Below are 20,460 nucleotides of genomic sequence, written 5' to 3'. Positions count from 1 at the left end.
TTAAAATTATCAAACTCAATAATTCTGAACTTCCTACCTCTGGGATCTCCTTCTGTAGCTGACGAATAGTCATCTTGTGGTAAAGAGAACTGATGTTCGCCCTTTCGATATTGGGCCGGATCAACTGCAGAAAGGAAAAATTCGGTGAAAGGGTTGATAAAATCATCCAGTAGAAACACACAGAATGAAAGTAAATAAAATAAATGACGTTTATTATGCACTAAAGGGGAGTACAGAACTTAATACATAACAAGTTTTTATACGTATCCTAGTATGAGCCCATAGCACCAGGGCGATGGGTATCTGAAATGTTTCAGGTACCCATCGCCCTGTGTCTTCATTTCGTGCTCTTCAAAAGTGTGCTTTAAATAAGTGTCTAACTTAAGGAGTTAAGGTTTTTAGAGTTAAGGTGTTTCTCCCACTCGCTGCGACTGCTCTGGGCAACTTACAGAGTTTCTCTTGGACGATTTTAGGTAATTTTTCTCATTTGTCGCTTTCAGTAATGTACAGAAAAAGAGCTTCCTTCAGCATTACATTGGCTGGCAAGGTCAGCAGTTAAGAGTTATGTTTTCAAACTTTTCAAGCCCTAGAGCTGTTTTGGACAAGCTAAAGGTCACGGATAATTACTGGCTGTGTCACTACGAAGCGCATCAAAAGGGCTGCTTGGCATTTTCTGCTCGTCTGTTCTCCTTTCCACACGACTAAGAAATTGTTGATCTGAACTAGTTGTAGCATCCAAGTGGAGTATGCACTTCAATGTACATCCTGTCATGCGCATCAGTGCATGTCCTGTTCTCCTTACGCTGATCTGAAAAACTCTCTAAAAAAAGTAAAAAACAAAAGTTGGGAAAGTGAACTATATATATGGGTGGCTATTAGTCTAACGACTCACTAAATGATGACTCAGTAGATGATGCCGATATAACATGCCTTCCGTCGTTGACATTGAATGACACGAGGAGCGCGAGCAGTGACGAAGTATTAAGACAGATTTCAACAGCTGTGAAACAACTCTGAAACGAGTTCCATCAATTCCAAAAAGAGTATTTAAATAGAGCCGATCTTGTGGCTAATAAACTCTTTGAACTTCTTCACTTGAAGAAGTTCAACATGATTCCCGTGATGTGAAGTCTCTGATAAATAACCCCAATTATAGCTCAATTCTTGCAATGTGAGAAAAATATTCAGTAGTACTTGAAACCGAAAGAAAGTGCAATGGGGAAGTTTATTCAGATTTTGTTGCTAATCCTGAGCAAGGAAATGTTCTTATTAAAGCGCGATTACAAGAGCCCGAAAAACTATATCACGGTACTGCACACCGAAAATAAGGAGATCAAACTACTTATCTTCCTGGATATATTTAACAAAATCGAATTAAGGAATCGTGATAGCCCTGCTGAATTCACGAATTTCCTTAATTCAACTGGGCTTCTCCAATTTTATAAAAACTACGACTAATCCAGCTTAATCGCAATCGACCCTCCACACTGGCTTCAGAAGGAGATTTTTGCGGGGTGGACAAACGGAATCAGTACCCAGCTAAGCAATCAACTGATAAAAGACCGCAAACTTCCTCAAGCAAGATGTATCTCTTGAAAAAGTTAGTTGAAAGTATCTCATGATCATACTAAAGCGGGAAAACAGAGGAAACCACGACAAACTAGGTCTGTCGACGAAGCCAACATCAGTAATCTCTTACCTATTGGTAACACGAGATCAGAGCCTGAGGTGGGTAAAGTTCCAAAGGAAAAGGCACGGCATGTGGATTTCGACGTCGGCAGCTCAGAGGACAGAAACATCGAAACCGGTAGAAGAACTCACGACAATGGTAAGGGCCTAATTGAGAGCAACACCTCATCAGCACATTATCGTGCAGTTAGTCTTCTGCATACGCACTTTCTGAGGGTAAGGATCACCTATCCAAAGGCAAATACATTCTCGCTGTAGTACCACGCAAATCCAGGTTATTTATTTCCCGGCTCAGTCCACATACGAAGGCAGAAGTTTTACATGAATCATTTGAAACGAAATCGGAGTGATAGTTGAGGTTCGTGCACTAAGCACTGAACATCCCTCCTTCGCTGCTTTCCTAGTGGCCTGCAATACATTGTACGAAAGTAAACTATTGGATTCCCTGCATTGGCCTCCGGGATTAACAATCACACCATTTAAAATCTACAACAAGAGTACTAATAATGTGAAGAAGAATGATAGTTAGCAATCATGGTGCAGAAAAAACTCTTATTCTTCTCTTTTCCAGGCCTCTACTGTTTCTGTCCATATAGGGAGAGGCGATTACGGCTGCCAGCAATCTCTTAATATATATTATCAGAACTGTAGAATTCTAGTGAATAAAACTAACAAATTTAGAACCTTGCTTTGCTCTGTGGAGTTTAATGTACCTGTATATATTTTCACAGAAACATGGCTACACGATGGGATTCTGACGTGGCGGCAGTGGGCTATACTGTCCTCAGAAGAGACAGGGGTCTAGGGGAGGTGGTGTCGCCATCATTATCTCAAACCAATTTGTAGTAACAACACAGGACTTTCCACAATATCGAAGGAATCTTTTGTCAGCTGAAGATTCGTTCTCAGAAGAAATTTTTCTCATCGCAGCTATCTACCTTCCGTCCCCGGTCGATCTTCTTGTTATGAAGAGGCTGTCGCAAGCACTTTGTGAGTTTGAAACATTTTTTCATTAGTCAGATGAGGTTTGCTTGTTTGGAGACTTCAATATTCACCATTCTACATTAGGCATTGAGGAATCATCCCCTACAACTAAGCTGTCAAATGAACACATCACAGAAAAGTAAATGCACTACTCTTGTCCCAGCCAGGCTGAAATTTAGGAGAGCAGACTGGCAATTATTAGAATGTGAACTTGATAACATTGATTGGTTCTCATTTCCATGGACTAATGATCTTGACGCTGTCACAGATCATCTTATTAACACAATCTTCTCTATCATTCAAGACTTCCTACCGCTCGGTAAAAGCTACAGGAATAGATTCCCTCATTGGTTCACGACAACATACGAAAATCGTTTCCTTCGCGGACTATTCTCAAAAAAGAGCAGCCAAAAAGGGGAAAAATATATGTTCTATGACTACAACTCGTAATTGCGATTATCCGAGCCAAAAAGCTATGCAGAACACACTTAAATTTGACTCATGATGAAGCATATATGGCACTGTTCAGGGAACATGGAAGCAACATTAAAAGGTTAATCAGAAATCGGTACGCTCGTTATATTCAATCAATTCGACGAAAGTTTCACCAGGAATGGAGACCTGAAGCCAATTTGGAACATGCTTAAGAATTCTAATAACTGCTCAACAGGAACCAGGGTCACTGATGATGATGGCATGCCTACAACCTGTGACAAAAGTGAGGCAGATCTTTTTGTGACCTCTTTTTCTCGTTTTCCGAGAAAATTGCAGCTACGGCTGCTTCAATTTATCAATTTCTAGTCGTTAAGGATGATACACTCAATAATCGCTTGGTGGACACAGCCGATATCATTCAACGGGAACTTAAAAAGATTTTTCTGCAGGCCCAGATAAGATTCCACTTATCTTGTGAAAACAATGCCTTCCACAATTTAAATACATAATGTTGCATATATTCAATCTTTCCGTTAATACCGGCATTCACCCAGCTCACTTCAAAACAGTCGATGCTGTTCGTGTCCCAAAGAGGCGCAATCAACTCACTTGAGATCCCGTCTGCCTATCATGGCTTTTGACAGTGTCCGCACAATCAACTTGCTAAAAAAACTAAGCCACGACGGAATACTTGATCCTCTACTATCCTGGCTGAGGAGTTATATTTCACATCGAAAACATAGGGTAATCGTCGGACAAGAAATCTCAAGGGAATTTTTTTCCCATCTAGACCAGTACCGCAAGGTCTAGATGGGCCTCTTTTATTCACCACCTTTGTCAATGATGTACCGCAATTTGTTGAGAGAGGTGGTATTAGGATCTCATTGTTTGCCGTCGATATGGAACTATAGTCACGTATCAACGGTCAACGTGATGCAATTAACCTTCCGGCTGCTCTCAATTCTTTCGCTGATTGGGTTGCTGTGAAAGGGCTGGACGTTAATCCTAGAAAATGCAGCTCTATTTTATTTGCAGTTTCGAGGAAAACTAAGATTTTAGTTAACCAATATTACATCAAAGAGATGCCGATTTCCAGAGTTGCTGAAGTAAAGAAGTGGGAGTTACTTTTCCACTGGATGTGGGTTTCATAAACATGTTATAAATATACTAGAAAGGAATAGCGAAAGCTTAAAAAGCGGTACTCACCTTGAAATTAATCTGCGATGGTTTACTTAGGAAGCGTGGTTAATGTTTAAGTTGAATTGTTGAATTGAAAATTAAAAGGGAGGGAAGTAGATAAAAGTTGACTGAGTTAAATAGGCGCAAGGAAATAGAAGTGTACACATCCAATCCTTGGTTGTCATCGAAATAAAGAGAAGAAGGAATGATTAAAAACTATGTAAGTGAATCCGATGAAGCCAATAGTCTTTACGAGGACTTTCGTTAGTTAGAGAACGTCTTCAGTTGGCAATGTGTGGGGAGAGAACGCGCGTGATATTTTAAGAATAAAAAATTATACTCTCGTGATGCCTTTTTTGACATGTGGGAACTTTAATCTCGAGAGGTTCCAAATTGGGGAAAGATTGAAGGGGAGTTTAGAATTTAGAATTTTGAGGTTAGAGTGGTGCTTGTACCATTCAATAACTAGGGCTTCATATTGGAGTATTCTGTAACTGGATTTTAGTTTAATGATTGAAATGGCAGAGTCGATGAGCGGGTTGTGGTTGTGAGTCTGGGCATGAGTTGTAAGTTCTGTGACAGATTGGTTGGACATGAGACTATGAAAATGGTAGTATGCACGGGTATTGGATGTTTTTGATGAGCCAAATTTAGTAGTGGTACTTCCGATATAACATGTGTTGCAGTTTGGTTGACAATTGATGAGGTATATAATATTATTAAGGTCGTTTGTAGGATATTTGTATGAGTCTTTATAGGTGCTGAAGAAGGATCCTAATTTGTTGTAGGTGGAAAAAACAAGGGAGATATCAGTGTTGTTAAATAGGCGTCGGAACTGTCCTGCTAGTTCATTGTGGTAAGGGAGGACTATGCGGATGTTTGTTTTATTTTTGTCTTTGGTTGGGGTGTTAGATTTAATTTTATTTTTAGCGTTAAGGATTGTATTTAAAATAAGTTGGTGGGGGTAACCTCTGGATATAAATTTGTCGGTGATATACTGTATTTCATTGTGAAGGTCAGTGGGTAAGGAACTGTACTTTAGTGCATTGTGAATTTGGTTATATAAAACTGCCTTTTATATAACCAAATTCACAATGCACTAAAGTACAGTTCCTTACCCACTGACCTTCACAATGAAATACAGTATATCACCGACAAATTTATATCCAGAGGTTACCCCCACCAACTTATTTTAAATACAATCCTTAACGCTAAAAATAAAATTAAATCTAACACCCCAACCAAAGACAAAAATAAAACAAACATCCGCATAGTCCTCCCTTACCACAATGAACTAGCAGGACAGTTCCGACGCCTATTTAACAACACTGATATCTCCCTTGTTTTTTCCACCTACAACAAATTAGGATCCTTCTTCAGCACCTATAAAGACTCATACAAATATCCTACAAACGACCTTAATAATATTATATACCTCATCAATTGTCAACCAAACTGCAACACATGTTATATCGGAAGTACCACTACTAAATTTGGCTCATCAAAAACATCCAATACCCGTGCATACTACCATTTTCATAGTCTCATGTCCAACCAATCTGTCACAGAACTTACAACTCATGCCCAGACTCACAACCACAACCCGCTCATCGACTCTGCCATTTCAATCATTAAACTAAAATCCAGTTACAGAATACTCCAATATGAAGCCCTAGTTATTGAATGGTACAAGCACCACTCTAACCTCAAAATTCTAAATTCTAAACTCCCCTTCAATCTTTCCCCAATTTGGAACCTCTCGAGATTAAAGTTCCCACATGTCAAAAAAGGCATCACGAGAGTATAATTTTTTATTCTTAAAATATCACGCGCGTTCTCTCCCCACACATTGCCAACTGAAGACGTTCTCTAACTAACGAAAGTCCTCGTAAAGACTATTGGCTTCATCGGATTCACTTACATAGTTTTTAATCATTCCTTCTTCTCTTTATTTCGATGACAACCAAGGATTGGATGTGTACACTTCTATTTCCTTGCGCCTATTTAACTCAGTCAACTTTTATCTACTTCCCTCCCTTTTAATTTTCAATTCAACAATTCAACTTAAACATTAACCACGCTTCCTAAGTAAACCATCGCAGATTAATTTCAAGGTGAGTACCGCTTTTTAAGCTTTCGCTATTCCTTTCTAGTCCATTAACACGGTACTTGAAGATTTCTAAAAATTTCGTACATGTTATAAATATATTAAACCAAGCGAAAAAACAAATTGGCTTCATTAAACGGCAGACGTACAGATTTCAAGATCCTCAGTTCTCTGTGCTCCTACTCAAAACAACTGTACTCACTATAATGGAGTTTGCTTCTCCTATATGGAACCCACACTATGCATACTTGATACAGCAAATAGAATCGCTGCAGATGAAACTCATCCACTATCTTTCTAGACTAATCGCATGTTTTATCACCCAATTTTCTATCCGAATGTCTGTTCCTACTTCAATCTTTGGAAACTCTGCGAAATGTTCTTGATTTCAAGCTGTTGTACCATATCTTCACTGGTTCTACCTTCCTGCCGGATTTTCTATGCCATATTGATCTTCACGCTCCAGCGGTGGCTCCCAGACAGACGACTACATTCCGCATCGGTAACTCTAGATGAGAGATATCCAGAAACTCCTTCTTCAAAAGAACATTGGCACTCATGAGCAAGTTTGATCTGGATACGGCTGTGAACAGGAAAGAGTTTCACAGAACTGTTTGCAGTAAGTTAATCTTATTCTAACCTAGAGGAGCTTCTTTCTGTTCTGTAATGGAAACCTTTCAGGAAGATATGCCAATCGCAGTCGAAGGACGGGAGCATCTGATATCTGTCTGAGAGACAAATAATCTTTGAAGCGTGCTAATAAATTAGAATTTTCATTTTTCACTTATGAGAACTTCGGGGAATCCTCAAGAAGAATACATCTCAACAGTTTCGTTCGGAGATTGTCTCCGTGAACATTTTTATCAAGAAGAGCTCTCTTCTTCGCATTATAATAAATAAATAACCTGTGGAAGACGAGTTGTTTGATCGAGGTCAAATCTGTTTGTAATGAATGGGACCAGGACAGCCATGGACAGAACCGGCGAGTGGTCTTCCCCTTGCGGGCCACCGCGTAAATTCTCCTCGCTTTCGTAGAATTTTGTGTTCTCAGAATAACAGTTTCTGTTCTTGAAAATTGCTGAAGATCGCGATGAATTTCGAAGATTCAAAAGCTGCTCTGACGCAGTGATGTAAATCGACGCATGTTATGACCTCCTCCGATTTCTCTTCAAAAACTCCCAAGGTCATGGGGGGGGCGCATTCAGGTTAGCTAGAGCTGAAATAAATAAGAAGTTAGTGAAAGAAGTGGGAAATAGAGTGTGAGAAAGAAATGACTTTTTTTATAGTGACAAATGGGCCTGGAGTACTGGGGTCCATAGTTTAACAGATATTTATTTAAAGTATACCCAATAAAATAAAATAAAATAAAATAAAATATTTCCAGAAGCTTTCGGAACTCGTGTCCCTTTCTCAACTGACAGAATTTTTTTTTTTGAATACATTACAAGCAAAGTGTGGCACGTTACTCATTCGTCATTGTTGTAGCACGGACGTGTGCTGCCTTGCGCCAGTGATCATCCATCAATAAAACGGTTGTCTCCAGGATTGGATGTATACGCATGCCTTTCTGGCGATTTAATGCCTTAGGGTTGTTCATTATGTTTAGTGACTCTAGCCATAGGCGGTGGCGAAAGTGTCGCGCGTGGTCCACTATCTCAAAGTCGCGCTTGGGGTCAAGATCGTGGTTGGTAGCCCAAAAATGTTCTGCAAGCGCGGACTGGTCAGTTTCGGCAAGCCGGATTGCTCTGTCGTGTTCCGTGAGGCGATCCTGGAGACGTCTCGATGTCTCACCTACGTAGCAACTGTTACAGGCCCTACAGGTGATACGGTACACTACATTGCTGCGTAAGACAGGTGTGACAGGGGTCTTCACACTGGAGACAAGTGAACGTAGGTTCCTACCTGGTAATTGTACACATTTTATGTTGTAACTTCTCAGGATCTTCGAGATACGTCCTGACACTCCTGGATAGTACGGAATGTAGGCGGATGATATGCCGACTTGCTTCGGAGGTCTTGGGTTGGAAGTAAGTTCTTGTGCCTGTAACAAGCATCTGTTTAGTACATGGGATGGATAACCGCATCTGGTTAAGTCCGCCTTCACACGGGAGATCTCGTTACGTCTAATTGTGTCGGTGCTGGAATGGCTCCAGGCCCTGGAGAACAGGGTGCGGGCAGTGCTATTGAGATGGCTTGGAGCGTGGCCGGACCCGTAGTTGGTGAATTGACCGCACCACATGGGTTTGCGGTATACTGAGGTCTCTAGATGTGGGAATCAGAGGTGGACGGTTCGCTCCCGTTTCTGGACGTGCTAGTGCATCGCGTAGGCCCACATCTAGAGACCTCAGTATACCGCAAACCCATGTGGTGCGGTCAATTCACCAACTACGGGTCCGGCCACGCTCCAAGCCATCTCAATAGCACTGCCCGCACCCTGTTCTCCAGGGCCTGGAGCCATTCCAGCACCGACACAATTAGACGTAACGAGATCTCCCGTGTGAAGGCGGACTTAACCAGATGCGGTTATCCATCCCATGTACTAAACAGATGCTTGTTACAGGCACAAGAACTTACTTCCAACCCAAGACCTCCGAAGCAAGTCGGCATATCATCCGCCTACATTCCGTACTATCCAGGAGTGTCAGGACGTATCTCGAAGATCCTGAGAAGTTACAACATAAAATGTGTACAATTACCAGGTAGGAACCTACGTTCACTTGTCTCCAGTGTGAAGACCCCTGTCACACCTGTCTTACGCAGCAATGTAGTGTACCGTATCACCTGTAGGGCCTGTAACAGTTGCTACGTAGGTGAGACATCGAGACGTCTCCAGGATCGCCTCACGGAACACGACAGAGCAATCCGGCTTGCCGAAACTGACCAGTCCGCGCTTGCAGAACATTTTTGGGCTACCAACCACGATCTTGACCCCAAGCGCGACTTTGAGATAGTGGACCACGCGCGACACTTTCGCCACCGCCTATGGCTAGAGTCACTAAACATAATGAACAACCCTAAGGCATTAAATCGCCAGAAAGGCATGCGTATACATCCAATCCTGGAGACAACCGTTTTATTGATGGATGATCACTGGCGCAAGGCAGCACACGTCCGTGCTACAACAATGACGAATGAGTAACGTGCCACACTTTGCTTGTAATGTATTCAAAAAAAAAAATTCTGTCAGTTGAGAAAGGGACACGAGTTCCGAAAGCTTCTGGAAATATTTTATTTTATTTTATTTTATTTTACTGGGTATACTTTAAATAAATATCTGTTAGACTTTTTTTATTATTTATGAGTGCTAGAAATACTGAGCAATGTTCTTTCTAGCACTGCCTGACAAGTAACTGTTCTAGTAAATTTTCTTAATGGTAAAAAATCAACTCCCTGCAGGATGGACCCTCCTCAACGATTCATGTTTCTTAATGGTACGATATTATAAAAACATATATTTGTTATGAAACATAGATAAGTTGGTAAAATAAATTAAAAATGACTGAGAAATAGTACCATTGACACCAATAAAAATCCAGACATGAGCCTATACGGATAAAAGGTAGAGGCTGCATAAGCAGCTGAAATTCTTCCAGCAGGACTCCACCAGTAATATTACTGATGGAGTCCTACAAGTTTCAGTACTGGGCCAATTGATATGTTCTATATTTATTAATGATACTGAAGAAGGTATAACAGGCTTAATGTCTAATTTTTCAGGTAATACGAAAGTGTACAGGGTGGTTAATGACATTAATCAGAGCAGTGTGAATTCGATTGACGACGATGAATTTGTTGTATTAAATGCCCTTAGGCAGGGATGGTCCCAGATGGAGGGAGATTATAGCCCCTATGATCAATGTGTTTTTTTTACTGCTACAGAACACTGCTTTAATCCCCCTTTAAACTTCCTTTTAGTTCTCCCATTAGAAAATCTTGGGACAGCCCTCTACTCTCCAATACCTATAAATGTTTATGTAGGGTAGTCTTTAAGAGAGAAAACTGAAATCGTACCTCTTTGAGAATCTCCTCCATTGCTTCCATTTCGTTGACATCGTCCAGCATCTGTCTCGAATTGTTATTGCCCATCTTATTCGCAATGCTCAGAAGTTGTAGTTTGGTAGTGTGTTTTGAAAGGCTTGTCTCGGGCTCGCCAAGTTGGTCCAGCTGGAAAAGAAACAAATTTAAATGTACAAATTGTCAGAAACAAACACCACTTCATAAACTCTAATAATTACTTACCATCTACTTCCAGAAATAGTGGTATCTATATATATATTTTTTTTTCCCGATGGGGTCAGTTAATCTTATAGTCAGAATTACAAGAAATCAGTTAGTTTTAGTGACTGTTTTCTGAGACTGTCATGTGGTTCTTGTGCATTTCAATAGCCCGAAGACATTGTGAATACTGCACTTCTAAAATAATTCAGGATTCAATTCGCAGGAAACTATTTGAACCATTGAGGCTTAAATTACTGCCGCATGACAATGCAATGCCATTTACAGTGCATGTAATCCCAGAAACATTACTGATTTGGGGCGGAACCTTCATGGGATCATCATCCCTACAGTCCTGGCCTTCTCCTGCCAAAATCCATTTCTTCAGTGTACTTAAACAACAGTTTGATGGCAAACTTTCATCTGATGATGCTGAGGTTGAAAATGTTGTACGACAACAACTGACATCTTTTCAAGAAGCGAGTTTTAAGGATTTGATAAAGTGATGGGCAAATGTCGTATTCTGGTCACTTTCCTGCTTACTACCTTTTATTCTTTTCTCTGCTTTGTGATTTAGTTATTGACCCTAGTCGTCCGTTGGAATGGTAAAATACATCAAGAAACAAAATACGCTGTCCGGTCAAAACATTATGACCACCCACTATGTTTTAGAATTCGACTCTTCCTTCCTGCCTGCCTGCCTGCCTGGTGGCAGACATGTTTGCAGTGAAAACCAGTAAATGTGATACTGCAGGTTTATGGCATGCGGTCCATACGAATTACTTGATAGATATAGACAAGGATCATAATCTGATAGACTTCGAAAAAGGGATGACTGTCTGCTTCCAGTTGAAGGGTGTCAGCTTGCGGTACCTACGAATCTTGCGGGCTGTTTGCGGAGTGTTGTAGTTAAGGTGTATAGTAGATACAAGAGTAGCCAGATATAACATTATATCTATATAATGTTATATGCTATATAATGTTATATCTGGTATAAGCCAGATATAATGTTAATTGTAATGCGTCTCCGGGGATTTCCCCAACTCTGCAGAATGGACGGACATAGTAGCATAGTGGCATAGGGTTTGGGTAAGGCGCCACCGGTGGTCTCCCACATCTACGCCATGGCACTCTTGTGATGTTTACAGATTCTCTGTAAAAGCCAGAAAACGTGTAGTGTGTTGTGTGGACATGTGTTGTGTCTTATGTACGACGGTACCTAAACGTTAGTTAAACTCCGCCATGGTATACTGTGATGGATACAAAACTCTGCAAAATGGCAGATACGAGTATAGTACTATGTCTGCGAAGTGTCTTGTTGTATGCGGCTACTTAGCTACCGGGGAGCAGTGATCACCAGGATGGCTGCTTCCTAGTACCCGTCCACGCCACGAGGAGGCGGGTCACAACAATACACGTAATATCAAATGAACGTGAGAAGATTTGAAATTAAGGTAAGAATTGCGCATCCACCCAAGGAAAGATCAATTCCAGTGGATGCTAGCAGATCATGTACCACTGGGAGCCCAAACCGGTGGTACCAACGAAAAAATAAAATAATAAAATAAAGTAATAAATACAAACCAAAAAAGTAAAATCAAATTGGCCAAAAAAGTATAAATAATTAAATAAAAGCAATAAAAAAATTTAAAAAAACGCCACCAGGAATAATGAATTCAGCAGTCCTCATATAGCCTACCCACGCGGTAGGCTGGGTAGGCTATATGAGAGAATTCCATATCTGATTGCACAATTACCCCCAAGTTAATATTGTTGGCGCTTGAAATCCTTAGGATTTCCGACACCTAGTAGCAAACTGGCCAGATGACAACAACACGAACAACACAATCCTAAACTACATCAAAGCAGACCTGTAATTATTCAGAATGACTTGCCACAGTGGAACTAATGTTCCTAGAGTTGTCCTATCATAGAATACATACAACCATGAACTTTGACAGGAGGAAGCTTGACGTAGCTGAGTGGTCAAGAGCATGTGTGCAGTAGCACAGGCTGTTTGAGCGAATTGGGTTCAAGCTCGTGGCTGCTAAATACGATTAATGTTTGTATTGATGATTTTTTGTAAACTCCAGTGACTTGGTTGGTAAATAAACAAGAAACGGAGGTATTTCCAAGACCTCAATCCAACGAACCTTCCTCGATACGGGCCCGCGGAATAGGTGTCCTTTTGAGGTAATACCCACGCTTATGCTAACAAATACACTATGTCCATTATGTCCACCCATCGTCACCGATGCATAAAGTCTGCTCTGAACGGTACGTCATTGGGCCATTGACGACTGGATAAAAGTTTCTTTTCCGATTAATTAATTTTCCTGCTATTCCATGTAGACTGTAGACGGAGGACATCTGCAGTCTACATGGAATGCAGTCTTTCCTCACTTTAGGAAAGGAATCAATCTGATGTCCTTATTTAACAGAGCAAAAAGAGGAAATATATCTGTCTTTCAATTATTAAAATTAGGAGTAAATAAATAAAGTACATTACAAAAATTTTGACCGCATGCTATATTCAGATTTTATATTTTATACGTTCTATTTGTTTATTTTATTAAATCACAGAAGGTTCTCAAATATGTGTTGCATTTCAATTTTCATTAAAAATCCAGGAGGTAATAAGACAAAACGTTGAATGCATATTACGTTGTGCAGCGAAATGAAAACGGTTAGTTTTATACCAGGTGTGGCAAAAAATTCCCTGACTCGTGTTTTTGCGGTCATGTTCGATGAATTTAAAAATAAACAGAAGTGGTATGTTCTTGTTCAAACTTCCTCTAACAGATAGTGGCAAAGAGATTGTACATTAGGCTGAGAGGTCGCAAGCAATAACCAGTTTCATTAATAGCATTAACGTTCTGTGTCACGATTTTGCAATGAAGCAAAGAACGAATATCAATTTTTGCTTTAAACTGGGAAAATCTACAACAGAAACGTATGCAATGTTAAGAACTGTTTATGCTGGTGAAAAGTTAAGTAGTACCAGTGTGTTTGAGTTGTACACGCGGTTCAAATACAGAACTGATCTTCGCGGTGGCGAAAATGTTCCGTCAACCTTTCTAAATGAGAACAGAGTTGGAAAGTTCGGGAAATTGTGGCAAGAGAATGATGGAATGATTTGATCAACAAAATAAAAGATGAGTTGGATATGAATAAGGAGACGATTCGTCAAATTCTGCATATAAAGTTAGAGAAAAGGAAAGTCTGTGCAAAATTTTGCTGCGCAGATTCACGGATGAGCCAAAGCAACGAAGAGTATCATCATGCGAAGACTTCTTCCAGACTTGTCTAAACAATCCTAATTTCCTCGACTGTATCAATGAAGACGAGCGTTGAGTGTTTCAGTATAACCAAGAGATGAAGTGCCAGAGCATGCAGTGGACTTCAAAACCATCGCCAAGGCCCAATAAGTTTGGTTTACAGAAGTCCAGGATCAATATCACGCTGATCATGCCGACAAAACATTGGTGTGATTCACAAGGAATTTTTAACTGAAGGGGAGAGATAGTCAGTGCTGCGTTCTACGTTCAGGTGCTTCAAAGACTAGTGAAGCGCATTTCCGGGTGAGACCGCAATTTCGAAAGAAAGGCGGCTGGTTCAACGTAACAGCCGAATTAAACATTATCTTTTTGGACGCCTTCGCTAACTCTTTTCAGAAACTTTTAGATCAGTGTAATAAGAGCATTCAGTGAGGCGGGGATTATCTCGAACAAAAATTAAACGAATTTTGAGTTCCTTCACTTTGTGTTCTTTTTTATTGCACAATTCCAGGAAATCTATTTTCACATCTGGTATATTATTAATTAATTAATTTTTAAAGATAATTACTTATTTCTATTTCACTTCTGTTGATTGCAGAAAAGGAAAGGTGAATTAAGAAAAAAAATTACAATGAAAAGCGCCTGAAATGTAACATTTAGACACGTTACATAACTTTTCAACTTGTTTGCGTGCACAATTCGATCAGCAAAATAAAAGTTAAATCACGTGGGAAGCACTTGTTCGTTGCGTAGAAATGAAAAATGACCAGTAAATGTGTGAGGTGTGCATACTTGCCCATATCACGTTCCCTCTTGGGTTTTTGAAGTCGGGCACGATACCCATGGAGAAGAGGGTGTCTGTGCCTATCATGTGAAAGATGGCTGCCGTGGCATTGATCCAGTGAAAGTCACTTCCCGTCCACTTTGCTCCTTCTACCAGAGGCCACCCCCGTAAAGGTTGGAACAGTTCTCGAAGCGGCTCCAGATCCACTTTGTAAGCTGAAAATTAAGAATTGAAAGAATCACTTTCACTTCACACAAAGTTATTAATTTAAAAGAACTCAAAATGCGTGGAATAATTAATCCATAAATTTACTTGTCTCGAAAAATATTTTAACACCTTTTTCTCAAATAAAAAAAAGCGTAATAAAAAAGTGCTAAAATTTAAAAAAAAATTTAAACTTCTGTTAAAGAGAGAGAGAGAGAGAAAGATAAGGCCACAATTGGATTTAAATTTGTCTAAAATTTATACTGTCAAATGTCATACAGATTCTACGTTTTTTTAAAGGTATATTTGGGCAGCTTTTATACTGGCCACGACATTCTGAAATATTCTTCTGAATCCTAGCCACCACGTTAGAAAATCGGAGTTGAATCTCTCGCAGCAACCTTTATGGAAATGCAACCGATGACGACTTCCTTGTTTTGAAATAATCAGAATATGAACCTGCATTTCAGTTAGTGTATTTGGCCAGAAAGAAGGAAAAATCGTTTACTTACTTGTGTTGATGCATCCCTTGTACGCATCTTGAGCTAGTCTTGCTGCTCTTGGCAGGTTAGTCATCGTAGACGTGGACTCCAAAATTTCTGCAACACAAAAATACCAAAGAATTGATCGACAAAAAAACAAATCCAGTCGGCTGATCAACACATCCTGTTAAGCTACGTTTATTATTGAATTACAGCTGGTTGCAGTTGTTCCAACTTAATAGGACTAAAAACTTTATAAATTCATTCTACTGATAAAGCTTTGAAGAACATTAAAACTGGTAAAAACTTCTAAAGTCTTTGACTGCATATAGTCTCTCTGAAAGGCGACTTTCATAAAGATTTTATTCCAAAATGTATTGTAGCCTATTATTTTTCAATAAACGCGTCCAACTTCAAGAATAAGTGCACCTGATCAATCTTCATGTTCACTTTTCTTCAATCCTTCCTTGTATAGCTTATTAAGTTATATGCTGTGCATATAGTAGCTTCATCAACTAACTATTCACTAACCTCATCCTGATTCACCACAGTTAACGAATTATGTGGATCTCAAATGTTAAGTTTCAGCTTCAGAAAGTGATGGGTATTCGTAAGCGAATCTGCAGCATGGGTTTTTCATGGATAAACTGCTGTTCCACGTGACACCAACGAAGGCCGGATGTCATTTATCAGCGATCTCTCGTGGTACTGCTTAGTCCATCGTTCTTGACTATAGAGCAATGGAAAAATCTTTCAGAGAGCCACCTACAAAAATGAGCTCTCCTTTGGCAACAGATCCGGCATCTAACCCCCACAAAAAAAGAATTATTGAATCCGAATGCATGCAATTCATCCGATATCTGTGAATTCCTTGTATCGTGCGTAGCACAATTAGAAGGATCGCCGTCCTCCCCATACCGGGTGGAAAAAGACCTGAGTTCGAATCCCATGGATGAAGGGAAGAATTTTTATGGGTCTTTTCCACAACGTGACTGAGTTAGTCGGTCTGAGGAGAGAATAGCATGGTTTTTTTTCCCTCCCGGAAACTCGGTTTTTCGTCCAGGAAAAAGAAAATCGACCTCAGAACGCACGCAATTTACAGACAATATACACGGGGCAACATGGCCATAGTTGCCTATGCTCCTAAAACCCAATAACAACTTGTACCGTGTTGGATTATCATTTCGTGAAATTAAAAATTCGAGTTTATCATAGGAATGAACCAATTCAGTCCTCCCTAAAAGTGCACTGACTCGATTGTGAAAAAACTCGAAAGATCCCCGAAGGAAAGTACTTCTCAGTTTCAATGGGGGTCGAACACAGGCTTTTACCGAATGGTATGAGAGAATATAAATTGCCCTATCTGCTGCAAGGACTTATCTCACATGCACGTCCAGATAAAACAAACCAAAATGAACTAAAAGATAAGCAATCACTGTCAGAAATCACAAACTTCGTAGAGGCTTTCTGTAATATCTAATCTAATGTATCCTAAACAACAAAAGACAAATAGATATACTTTTCATGAACATCAAAGAATTTTACACACTCTCCATCAGTTCCCTACTTATAGTTCTTGCGACCCACTTCACATTTTCAGGTTCCATAGCTCTCACACTTTCCAGAGAACTACAGATTCGAAGAGAAATCCTCGCGATGCATAATAGCAATTGCTTCAAGTGCTTTAAATATAATACCAAAAGTGATTTACGTTAAATATAATAATATAATTAAAAATAGTCTGGCACAGTGGTATCGTCACCGTCCTCCCCACTCCGGGTGAAAAAGGCCCGGGTTCGAATCCCGTCGATGACGCGAGGAACGTTAATGGACTTTTTACACTCCGTGGCTGAGTTAGTCGGTCTCAGGAATCCACCGGAAACTTTTTTTTTTTTGTCCAGCAAATCGACCAGAGAACACGAGCAATTGACAAACATAATACATAGACAGGTATATGTAAGAAATTACTGGTGGTCCTAGTACAATAATTTGAATTTGAATAATTAAAATAATAACCCAAGGAGGAGTTCTGGCTGCATCTCTTTTTTCAGCATTCCTTGATATTTCTGTATAAGAAGTTTGTTTCCTATGCAGACTACCTCAAGATATTCGTCGTATCACATGAGGGCGAAGACATGGTACACGTCTCATAGGCTGTTCCACGCCAGATTCGGGATTTGCAACATATCTTAAAGCACTAACTTGGAGTTAAGTTCTAGCAATTCGGCCCAGATCATATTTTCGAATAAAAAAAGCATAAAATGGCATCAAAATCCTCCTGGATAGCTTTCTTCTCAGCAGAATCATACATTTTAATTAGATGGCCCTACTATTATCCTTACACTCGGACTTCTTCGTAGTCTAAACCGATAAATGCCCAAAGCAGACCCATCGCGACATTGCTTTTCCAGATATTGCAGTAATTAATCAGATACCAAGTGTTTATTTAGAATTTGATACCTAAACAGAAAATTAGGATAATTATTACATATTACACTATGCTGTATGTACCCATTATGTTAAAACAATTTAATTACAGATATGCTCGAAGAAATTCTATTTGCCCGAATTCGATGGACGAAAACAGAAAGTTGTTTGATTACCTTTGAGTTCTGCATCCACTGAGCTCTGAATAGATATGAAGGGACTTGTTTGGCCATACGGTTCCAGCAGCTTGTTATGCTGATCAAACGAGCCGCACGTAAAGTTGTAGAAATCCTCGCAGGGGTCGATGTTCATGTTCATGGAACCCAGTAAGGCAGACGCTACAAGAGAGACAGAAAGAGAAAGCGTATATCAACGATCGACAGTAATCAGTCGCTAATAAATAAATTTTGGAAATCTTCGTTGCAATAATAATAAAAGTCTGTACATCGCAATATTGCCCTTCACAGCCACCAACCCAAGGGTTAACAGTAATGATGCAATATGTAAGAGAATTATAATAATAATAACAGAGAACGCTGATAAATTAAATGTCAGAAATGCATGCACTGTATGTGGACGCTTAAAAGGAAATACAGCTCAAAACTCAGAGTAAAATACAGTACAGTTATACACACCACAATGTACAAAGAAGATCCTCTACATCTTCTTTTCTGATCATAACATCGTCAAATTTTACACCCGAAGGAAAGGTCTACGATGAGTTTAACATAACCAGTCTTTGAAAATGAAACTGAAGGTGAACACCCTGCAGCACTGGAACAGGGGCTACCGATGATATTTTCTGAAAGATTCTGCAATATTTAAAAGTATATCTTGAAATGTATACTTCCCATCCCACTGTATGCTTCACAGATTTGGTCCTCTGCCTCACAGAGCAACCTGAAAGCTTTCCTAAGTATTGAATACTGGTTCTTGAGATGACTGAAAGGATCTCGAATCACCCATTTACTATCTCTAGAGCCATCCTACTTTCCAATCTCAGCGTTCCACCCTGGAAACAGACAATTACCACAAGAAACATTTTCACATTAGCTCCCAGTATTGACGGTTTATTTCACTCTCGTCCAGAAGCCACCAGGAATGTTGAACCAAGACATCCTCTTCAAAGCAACTTAAAAAACCTGGACAGCCTAAGTCGCTTTTTTCCAGCAAATATAATAGGACTCTTCAATCAACTAAGAACTGAACCGGAAAAGCTCTGTAACGAAAAAGCCTACAGATTGCAAGTCTTTGCAGATTCCTATCGTCTTGTGCAAGTGTGGTGCACAGCCACTGGGCTCAAAAACTGCATTTAATTTGGATCCCTTTTAACTATATATTCTCAGTATTCTAGATGTCAACCTAAAACGTCAAAATTTTAAATATTCTATGAGGTTCAAAGATGCCAAAAATTTAAATATTCTAATATTATAAAATCATAATTACTCATGTATTGCAAAATTCTGTATTCAGACTTTCAGGGTAAACGTCCCACGGACTTTATAACCTTTTGCTCATGGGTCCGCTTCACACCTTGGAATGTAAGTCTCACCCTTCTAGCCAATGACTGTCCCAGGGGTGTCTCCTCTACAGAGAAATAAATTGATGATAACTTTTGTGAGCCTTTTCACATGGCTCATTTAGTCGTTCTCGGGCGAGATTATCGTGGTGTTTTTTCTGCCGGAAACTCGTTTTTTTTTTTTTTTTTTTTGTCCAGAAAACAGCAAATCGGCCACAGAACACACAATTTACAGATATATTATATGGGGCGCAATATGACCTTAGTTGCAGATGCTCCTAAAACCCTACTACAGCCAAAGTCGCAGGTGCCCTAGTCTCCAGACGCTGCAGTTTGCAAAATTGAAACTTTTTTTGGTAAGAGCACCCTTTCATTCTTTCGCCAATCTCGTTGCTGCACTTCCTGCTTATCTATCGTACTTAAAAATGAAATCTCCTGACCTGCACGCAGTACTCAAGATGCGGCCTAATCATTGCCTCGTGCAATGGGCAATCACCTCCGTATCCCCGCTAGCAAAGTTCCTGTATATCATTGAGAAAGCCCTATGAGCTGTCCTGGCAGCATATGTGCCAGGACAGCTCATGGTTAAACTTCAACCACCATTTCTCAGCCCATCTGCCTAAATCTTCTAGATCGGATCGCAGTAGGTTCTTCTTATCGTTTGAAGTCTGAGACATCGGTGTTTGGACATTACTGTAAATAAACGTAAGCAGAAAGTTGATTTTATAATTCTTACGTTGTTTCGATATCGTCTCAGCAGATGGCACCACTTAACTTGAATACAGATATGTAGAGTACCATAATACTGTAATTATGTTTCTTTCCACTTTCTTCTTTTCTCGAAGGGTGATTGAGGGAATGCGGGGTTTTACGTACATCGGCCAAATTGCCCCGCATATAATATGTCCGTAAATTGCGCGTGTGACCTGTGGTTGATCTGCTGTTTGCTGGACGAAAAACTTGAGTTTCCAGGAGCCAAAAAACAAAACCAGAAAAGAGACACGCTACCATCGCCTGAGGCTGATTATCTCAGCCAATTGTTAGAATGGCCCGTGGCTTTGTTTACTGGATTCCAACTTGGGTCTTTTCCACTCGGCGTGGGCAGGATGATGATTGTACTGGCGCTACCCACGATGGCTCACGTTACTTCTCTCCGG

The 20,460-nt window shown here is 40.0% G+C and overlaps 1 protein-coding gene across 4 annotated transcripts in view; it reads right to left on the bottom strand.

The window, feature by feature from the left end:
* Nucleotides 1–20,460, bottom strand: part of LOC150089088 (endothelin-converting enzyme 1-like) — a 129,484-nt gene that overhangs the window by 42,734 nt on the left and 66,290 nt on the right. For all 4 annotated transcript variants that reach the window (XM_090369807.1, XM_090369808.1, XM_090369803.1 and 1 more), the window contains exons 5-9: nt 17,961–18,122; nt 15,388–15,474; nt 14,684–14,886; nt 10,406–10,558; nt 38–124 (exon numbers count right to left, since the gene is read on the bottom strand). In XM_090369807.1, coding sequence (XP_090225933.1) covers nt 38–124; nt 10,406–10,558; nt 14,684–14,886; nt 15,388–15,474; nt 17,961–18,122 — 692 coding nt within the window. The remainder of the gene's footprint in view (nt 1–37; nt 125–10,405; nt 10,559–14,683; nt 14,887–15,387; nt 15,475–17,960; nt 18,123–20,460) is intronic.

The sequence above is a fragment of the Mastigoproctus giganteus genome, chromosome 3, assembly GCF_048544385.1.
Source record: "Mastigoproctus giganteus isolate SK-2022 chromosome 3, ASM4854438v1, whole genome shotgun sequence".
Classification (NCBI taxonomy): Eukaryota; Metazoa; Arthropoda; class Arachnida; order Uropygi; family Thelyphonidae; genus Mastigoproctus; species Mastigoproctus giganteus.
This window is presented reverse-complemented; position numbering and strand designations above follow the sequence as displayed.